At 38.3% G+C, this 9136-nt stretch overlaps 2 protein-coding genes and 1 long non-coding RNA gene across 6 annotated transcripts; 1 reads left to right on the forward strand and 2 right to left on the reverse strand.

The window, feature by feature from the left end:
- The first annotated feature begins 1091 nt into the window (after window positions 1–1091).
- LOC118644030 (L-2-hydroxyglutarate dehydrogenase, mitochondrial-like) lies at window positions 1092–5768 on the forward strand. Of its 4 annotated transcripts, XM_036294394.1 has the most exons (9): window positions 1348–1557; window positions 1660–1667; window positions 2289–2420; window positions 3061–3256; window positions 3534–3746; window positions 4067–4258; window positions 4333–4604; window positions 4794–4973; window positions 5045–5240. In XM_036294394.1, exons 3-9 carry the CDS (start codon window positions 2335–2337, stop codon window positions 5238–5240), a joined length of 1335 nt encoding a protein of 444 aa, XP_036150287.1. In that variant the 5' UTR covers window positions 1348–1557; window positions 1660–1667; window positions 2289–2334. The 4 variants fall into 4 exon arrangements, with proteins under 4 accessions (XP_036150288.1, XP_036150287.1, XP_036150284.1 ...); XM_036294395.1 differs by lacking the exons at window positions 1348–1557; window positions 1660–1667 and adding an exon at window positions 1092–1341 and having other exon boundaries at window positions 5045–5768; XM_036294391.1 differs by having other exon boundaries at window positions 1348–1667.
- LOC114254299 lies at window positions 3279–4475 on the reverse strand. Its single transcript, XR_003625682.2, has 2 exons — window positions 4340–4475; window positions 3279–3560 (listed from the first exon to the last, which is right to left on the reverse strand). It is a non-coding gene; the product is annotated as an uncharacterized LOC114254299 (long non-coding RNA).
- LOC118648132 (post-GPI attachment to proteins factor 2-like) lies at window positions 5423–7221 on the reverse strand. Its single transcript, XM_036294397.1, has 4 exons — window positions 6858–7221; window positions 6311–6557; window positions 5994–6206; window positions 5423–5917 (listed from the first exon to the last, which is right to left on the reverse strand). The coding sequence occupies exons 1-4, from the start codon at window positions 7044–7046 to the stop codon at window positions 5790–5792; spliced, it is 777 nt and encodes a 258-aa protein (XP_036150290.1). The 5' UTR covers window positions 7047–7221; the 3' UTR covers window positions 5423–5789.
- Window positions 7222–9136: the final 1915 nt, after the last annotated feature.

Below are 9136 nucleotides of genomic sequence, written 5' to 3' on the forward strand. Positions count from 1 at the left end.
AAAAGGGGATACTGGAAACTATATAATTAAAATTATATAATTGAAGAAACACAATGCAATGTTGATGAAAATGGCTGAGATAAAAGGTTTAGGCTCGTTCTCTCAAATATAGCTTAACTTTAAAATTTACTTTCTGCCTCTATCTAATTCTTAAAGACTAGGACTAGAAAAAGATAGTAAGAAAGTAAGTTAAATTGAGTTTAAAGTTAAACTACATTGGCATAAACGGGCCTTGGAAATTACAATTTCCAGAACTTTGAAAACAACCCTCGGAGCAGCTCCTTTCAGCCGCACATCTTTCAGACCTTCCGTATACAAAACGGAGGGAGAACGCGCGCACATAATGTGATTCGTTCGAAAGAAAAAGAGAGAAAAAGTAGCTATATATATATAAGGAGAGAGGGAGATTATACGCAGCTGAGAAAGAGCAAGAAGAACGCACAGAGAAATTGCGAGAGGTTTGCGAGAGGTTTACGAGAGGATTTCCAACTGGACCGTTTGTCCTTAACCGCGTAACTGTCCACGCAACGAGCGTACGAGAAACGCGAACGAAAAGTAACAAAGTAAGATTTTCGCGTATTTTACACGAGCGGGACGGGCAGATTGTTTAAAAATTTCGTCGTGCGAAACGTCACGCCGAGTCGTCGCAAGGGGACACCACTTGCCGGATGCCGACTTTATCGGCTTCAAAAGTCAAACCTGGTCTCTTCAAGAGCTCAGACTCGTCTACTCTAAATTAAATATTATAAATACTCTAAGTTAAATGTTAAACTCAATCTATGTTGTCTTCCTCAACATGATACTAAAGGAAACGTAAATCAACTTAATAAATGCGAAATATGTTTTTCTGATTCTCAAAAAAAAAACTGAGACATGCTACATCTAAATATAAAATACCTGAAAGAGAGAAAGAAACAAATAGAAAAAAGGGAGAGAGAAAGAGAGAAGGAGCAAAAATACAGAAAATAATAATTAATAATTATAATTATTCAGTAATTAATAATCATCACCGTTGTAAACAATAAAAGCAACGAGAGTTAAAATAATAATCAATCGTGATTAAAGGATCAATCATTAATCGGGAAATGATTGTACTTTTGTGATTAATAATCAGCATCCGCGTCACCAGAGACCCGGCGGTAAATTCCCGTTTCTCAATTACTGATCGCTGATTAATTGCTAATCGAGCGTTTTCCCCGGAGCACCGGTCTGTCGCCGTCCGTCACTGAATCGGATGTTTTGGCCGCTCATTGTCGGCATGAAAAATATCATTCGCTCACAGCTGCGCGTGACGACGACGCGTGACGGCCGGGTCGCGTCGCGCAATTTTGCATCGTCGGAGTACGTATTGTGATAAACTATATATATTATAATAACCGTGTAATAACGCGATATACCATCTCGACGACCTCGCGATGTAATTTTACGTTGCGCTGCAAAAGTAACGCCGCGGCATGGCATGCGAATGTTCGGGCGTTAATTTTGACCTCTTTGCTCCACTTCTTTCTCTTGTCTTACGATGTTTGTGATAACGCTGATAACGCGCCTTCTCTGAAGGTTAGATTCATATTTTTTGACGCGCAAGCGTGTAAATTATTAGATGCAATTATCGTAAATATTGTATATTTCTTGTGTTGTGCAATCGATTCCACGAAAAAGAGAAAAGGGTAATTTAGAATTAATATTTCTTCACATGTGCTTTTGGAGTACGTCACCTTAAGATAAGGAGTCCGCTCCAAAAGAATTAATTTTGTGGTGAACGACGTACATACACATATTGTATCACCCGTTACTATTTTTTTCATATAAATGAATAAAATTAAGGAAATAGAGAGGATTAATTTAAAAACTCTCTTTAAATTGCTTTTTGAAAATATCATGTAAAGATAAAAAAGCTAATTAATATTATATCTTTATGAATAAGTATGACTACGATTCTAATTAATTCTTTTGTAGAATATACAGAGATTTCGATCGTAAACTAAGATTATCACATTATCGATAAACCAAAAGAAAAGGGAGAGGGGAACGTTTTAGTCGTCAAAATTAAAATGACATTCACATCTTAAATATGAACCTGTACGTGTTGCACCTTTTGCACTTAGAATCTTCGCTATCTCTTTCTCCAATGCCCGGATATATGTTTAAAGTTTTGAAGATAAATTCAAGCAACACAAATCTCTATACGGATAGTCTACTAGTCTACATAGTTGTCTTGACTTTAAGCTCGATATGGGAGACTAATTCTGCTTAATTTTATTAATTCCTATCGTGATGCTTTTGTGCAGAAAGCGTGCGGTCCAAATCTAAGACGTGACAACCGATGTTCAACCGATGATGCGAACGAGCGTGATAACGTCCCTGATTGGAAGGGCCGCGTTACGGCCGAATTATTTATCTCGTCACCAGGCTTCCACGAGGTGATGTATATATATCGATTCCTTCGTTAGGATTTATACACCGTGAAATCTCGAGGCGTACCGCCAAAGTCCCGCGGAATGACAGCGTTTAATAACGGGGCGCGATTTAATCCACGGCGCCGGAAACTGCTAAGTTCTTGTCCAAACCTCCGGCGAATGCCTGATAATAAGCTCTTTAGCCGCGGATTAATAAACATCTCACGTACTTCGTAAAGCTGCAGCCGCGTTGTTACTCAACACAGAGGAACTTTGACAGGCGTGTATATCTGTACATGCACGGATTATATTCCCCTCCTCCCCCCTCGTATCGCGTGCAAACTTTCTCGCGTTGTTACGATCCTACAATTTCCCGTGACACGTTCGCTAAGAATATTCCCCGCCGAATTATTGATTCTACTTCTCCAATCTGTCATTTCCGTTTATCATTCCTATCACAATAGAGGTATCGCTCGTAATCGCCAATCTCTGAAATTTTTATTTCCAAAAGATACTCGCATATACTTGGCGTTAAAACAAATAATCTAACGTTTGCATTCAAAAATACTCGAAGAGAATCTAATACTTTACTTAAAATCACCCACGAACGAGAGATTGTTTTTCTTCCATTACAAGAAACGATTCAGACAAACGGAATTTTCAGCACATGCACCCCGTACGACCTAGTGATCGTGGGCGGTGGCATCGTTGGTTGCGCGACCGCCCGCGAGATGATGATGCGGCATCCGAACATGAAAATGGCCATCGTGGAGAAGGAGAATGATCTAGCCAGGCATCAAACGGGCCACAACAGTGGCGTAGTGCACGCCGGCATTTATTACACCCCTGGAAGCATGAAGGTAAACTGAAATGAACGTTACGCCGCTTTTAATAGTTCATTGAACTTGTGATGAGATGAACAGCAAGATTAAAGATGTTTAATAATCATCATCTCGTCATACAAATAGATTGTTCTTTTACACAAGAAGCAGAATGCTTCGCATTCAATTTCCAAAAATAACAATTTTAACTTACAGAAAATAAATCAGAAATCGCTTAGACTCACGAATATTTCCAGGATTGATTTTATTTGCATTCCACAATTAAAATTCGTGATCCAACAGCGACTGTTTGTAGGCAAAGCTTTGTGTGGAAGGCCTGAAACTATCGTACGAGTACTTTTGCAAGAATAACATACCCCATAAGAAAGTTGGCAAGTTGATTGTCGCTCAGAATCCGGCTCAAATCAAGAGGATAGACGACCTCTTCGATAGAGGAACGAAAAACAAAGTGCCCGATTTACAGATTGTTGAGAAAGATTGCATTTCGAAATACGAACCCAAATGTCAGGTATAACAGACAGAAAATAATTGAGTTGGATGTAGAAATTGCATAAAAAATTTACTCTCAAGTTTTAACACAAATTCTTATCAAATACATATCAGATAAAATTAAATTTCAATTTGTTCAGATAAAAATAATCAGATAAAAATAAAATAATCAAATAAAAATAAAAATTTTATTTGCATTGTCCCATTATCATTTATATTATAATTTTATTTTAAATAAGTTATATAAAGAATCTGTAATTGTGTATAAATAGTACAATAATTTTAAGACTTCGTAAAGAATAAGGAAAAGTAAATAATCAAATTGTATCTCGTTTCTAGGGAGAAAAAGCTATATGGTCACCGTGGACTGGTATAGTGGATTGGGCGGTCGTCTGTAAATCTTTTGCCGAAGACTTTCGGAAAATGGGAGGAGAGATTTTTCTTAATTTCGAAGTAACCGGATTCACGGAGATAGTGGAATCGAAAGGAAAAAGTCAATTAGTTCCCATATCCGTTCATTCGAAAAACCGGGTAAGATTTTCTTTTTCAAACCGTATTTTACTGCGCGTTTTATCGCATTAATTATCTAATATTTGTGTTTAAAGTGCATACCAACGAAATACGTGCTGACGTGCGCTGGCCTGCATTCAGATCGACTGGCGGTGATGACGGGATGTGATTTAAGTCCACGGATAGTACCGTTTCGCGGCGAATATCTTCTACTAAGCGATAGCAAAAAGCATCTCTGCACAACCAATGTGTATCCGGTGCCTGATCCTAGATTTCCATTTTTGGGCGTGCACTTTACACCCAGAGTGAACGGCGATATCTGGCTGGGTCCTAATGCTGTTCTTGCGTTCGCTAGAGAAGGTTATAGGTATTATTACAAAAATATTTATTTAAATTTACATAAGATTGAGTAAAATCAGTAAACATCACTAGAAATCTAAACATATATTATTTATATGTAAAAGTATTTAGAAGATATAAATAAATTAGAAAATATATAACAAGATATAAATATATTATAAAACACATATGACATTTAAAATTGTTTCTCTTTCAGTTGGTTCGATATAAATGTAAGGGACTGCATAGAGATGGCAAAATTTCCTGGTTTATACAAACTATGCTTCCGATATTTCGTGCCAGGCTGCATGGAGATGATAAAATCAATTTTTTATCAATTGGCTGTGAAAGACCTTCAAAAGTTTATTCCTGAAGTTACGTACCAAGATGTAAAAAGGTCAGTATTTTTTGTCTTGTAATTGTAAATATTTTCATAAAATATAATAATTCTCTTACAATTATTAATAGAGGACCGGCGGGCGTAAGAGCACAGGCAATGGATAGAGACGGCAAGCTAGTTGACGATTTCGTTTTCGACACGGGCACCGGTACCATCGGAAGCAGAGTGCTGCACTGCCGAAACGCACCGTCACCAGCTGCTACCAGTAGTATGGCAATAGCAAAATTTATTGCCGATAAACTCGATCGCGATTTTAAATTTTAATGTACGTCGAAGTACATATATCTAATCGCTCAAATGTAAAATATAAATCAAGAGCGGACATTTTTAAAAATTCTCAAAGAAAATATAAATATTTTCTATCTGCCATATAATTTTTGTATTAAGCAATTTATTATCTCAAAAAAAATATATTTGTTTATTATATTAATTTATGTACATTAATGTTTAAACACACATACTGTATAGTAATATATTCAAAAAACAACTATCAATGAGACCATGAAAGATAGAATCATTTTATATCAAATTCTATGTCCTCAATTTTTTAGCATTAATTAAAGTGCCTTGAAAAATGTGCTATTACAAATACTGATAAACATATCTGGCATTAACATCCATGAGGCGCGTCCATGCTTTTTAAATTTCTATTTTACAAATTCTTGATTTATATTTTTGTATAAATTACCTAATAAATTATTTTCAATACAAGATTACAATACATAACAATTTCAAATACGAATATGTACAATAATATACAACAAAGTTGAAATATATGTAACAATTATCACATATGCACACGATTAAAAAATTTTATATAATTCTAAGTCTGTTTCCTGATATCATAAGATGAGTGGTAGCAAAGTCCAATGCAGCCGTCAGATGGTATCCCATATTTGAGAGCACAACTCCATATTCGCTCAAAGCGAACATTGAATACACTGAAATTATAGAGCGACTCTTTAAGATAGCAAGAGCAATGCAATATAATAATGACAATGTCAACTGGTATCTTACCTAAAGGTTCGCAATATTTATTATGTCTATAAAAGAAATAACATGCTATTATTATAGATATCACATTCAATATCATTGACCTCCGTTTCCACATCAAGGAAGCATTGTTTGAACCTTTCGCGATATTCAGGCAGCTTTTCATAATATAATATGCTAAAAACATGTGTACAAACGATGTCATCAAAAAAGTTATGAAAGACATCTTGTGGAATGCTGTAAGAAAACCAACATAGTGTGTTAATCATATCGCATTAATGTGTATTGCATATAAATATTGATAAATATGTAAATTCTCATATGCATACGTATTTGCATACCATAATTCTCGTCGGAAGTCCAAAAGCTCAGTGTCACCAGAGAAATATTCTCAATGGCGTACATAACAAGCACAATATTACTCAGATATTGCGCCCACTTGTAAACATGCTCCTTGTAATAACGATAATACAGCATGAACACCAAGGTTCTCACTATTGCCTGTAATGCTATAGAAGTCTTCCAGACATCTCTCTGAGGTCTGTAGTGACCTATGGCCGCCGAGACAGATGGTAAAAAATTGTATACCTAGAAATTATATGTAAAGAAGAAAAAAGAGAAAATATTCTGTCTCTTAGGCCAGCGAGCCTTTTATTAATAACTTGTAATAAATTTTATTTTCTAACTTGCGTAAGTTTTATAACTTTACTTATATGAAAGCATTATTATTTCGAGAAATACACCGAATCATGTAATCGAATCCTTTTATATTTCTTCGGAAATCAATCATAAGCACCGCCATTCGTTCAGAATACGCAAGATAATCCGGCCTCCATCTCTACAGAAAATACAGTTATTATCTCGCGCGGGACCGATCGACGGTCGTACCTGACAATGAGTGGAGGTGGAGTGTTCGAAGTTGTAGAGGACCGACCAGACGACGCAAAAGACGAACGCCAGGAACGGCAGGAACACGGTGATCCATGCCACTCGGGAGAACGGCACGACGAGGCGGACCTTCGACATGTCGTTCTCCGTTAACGGGATATACTCTGACCCCAATCGTAGCTTGCTCATCGTATTAAGCTCCTAGCTGCGTATCTCTGTCTACGTCATAACATAGCATGTATGACATCGTAATGATAAGGTTAACACGCCTTTAATTGTAAACCTCGGCTGACGCGGGGCGACACTCTCGATGCGCTTCCTCCGAACTTTCCTGAACACGGCGGCGACGACGACCAAGCCACCCGAAGCACGATCTCGCGCAACAAATCGACGCGAGCTCGCGAGACCGGTCCGCTGATGAGCGGACCAACATCATCGCAGCTCACCAAGTCACAATAGGTTAGGTTCGCTAGGTCAACCGTAGTGACTGATCGATCAGATGGCCACGCTTCGGTTTGAATCGTCCGAGAATCGGCTTAATTTGATCTGGAGTGTCAGGACTCCTTTCAGCAGCCTCTATGCTCATAAAATATACTGATACGGAATCGAAGTTGACTATTCATAGTAGAAAACCTGTCATATCGACGGAATTGACGAAATATACGACATATACGAAAAATGAACGAATTTTAAACGTGTACTACATAACAAAACATCATATGTATATATTAACAATAATAAAAACGGAGAGGAACCTAAGAACGGTTATCGCGTCGTTTTAGGTGTTTTCATCCATCAGCACCTTTATGTGCACAAAACGTGCACATTGAACTATGTAGTCAAATATCTATGAATCCCGTAGGTAATATGCATGACATTCATATTTTAAATCTGTTTTATGCAATGTGCATAATCGTGTTCTATAAATGTGCAATACCACATATACATGATATAAATTCAAATAATTGATTTAATAAAAATTCACTCACCGAGTGCTGGCGCTGCTCCTGTTGCTGCTGCTGCTGCTGCTGCTGCTACTGCTACATTGCTACATTCTTTCTCCGGAATACCGAGTTGTTTCCATGGACGCTGCTTTCTGCTGACATCATCCTGCTATATTCTCGAACCGCACATTAATAACGACCGCCCGATACTTTATTCGGCACTCCCGATATTACAGATAATATATCACATACGAGTAAAACGTAAACTACGCGCGAGAATTTCACTTGGCGCGACCGTTACCATTTGAAAAAGTGAAAAGGACGGCTCGTCTGATTGGCGGCGAAAAGTCAACCTGGCACGAAAGTGGCGTGACGTCACGTAACTTCGTGGAAACGCAGGCCGAGGAAAACCGTTTGAATGAAAATTACGCGCCGAGATACAACGAAAGGGGACAATTCGTTCGAGAATTTCGTGCTCGCACAACGACTAGTAGCACGTACTTCACTTTTAATTGGCACTCGCGATATTCTACCGAACGTCCCCTTCGAGCAAACACTTTGTTCGAACGCGCACGCGAACACTTTACTCGAAACTGAACGCACGATGCCGCGCTTTACACATACGACCTCTGTTACGATCTCACATTGCTCGCGACGACACTCTCACAGTCTCAGCATCGTAGCTGCGCACAATTCGAATTCTGAATACGCGAGAGACACACGCGAGACACGCACGAAAGTCGACAGAACGTCCGATGCGTCCGACCGGCGCTGGAGCGCGGAGCAACATGGCGGCGGCAGCGGCGTACGTGACTCGGCGCTACTCGGCGCAGGGCGTGGCGGTCAACCGCCTAGCAACGCCGAGTGGCCGACTAGCGCCGAGTACCGCCGAGTCTGCCAGCGTGCCAGCCAGCGGTCACGTACGCCCACATAGGCACGTACGTCGCTGCCACCATGTAAAAAATAATAATATTGTAAAGACGTTGAATACGTATAATTTTATCGATATGTATGCTGATGTAAATAATTGATTTTCAACGTACGTCAAAGAGCGAAAGACATTTGAAGGATTAATTGTTCTTTGTCTCTAATTCACCTCATTCCTCTAATTTAACAATTTTTTATGAAAAAAATCACAAAATTATGAACATTACCATTTAGGATTTAGAGACGTTGACCACGCAATTCGATGTCCACATTTTATGAACAAAAACGCTTTAAAATAAAATAATATTTGCGATGGACAATTGTACGACAGATTAATTCTGTTTTACATATATATCAAATCGATAAAATTCTCTTTAATCAATTCTTGCTTAGTTAAAGAAAACGGTA

This window comes from Monomorium pharaonis, unplaced genomic scaffold (assembly GCF_013373865.1).
Source record: "Monomorium pharaonis isolate MP-MQ-018 unplaced genomic scaffold, ASM1337386v2 scaffold_202, whole genome shotgun sequence".
NCBI lineage: Eukaryota > Metazoa > Arthropoda > Insecta > Hymenoptera > Formicidae > Monomorium > Monomorium pharaonis.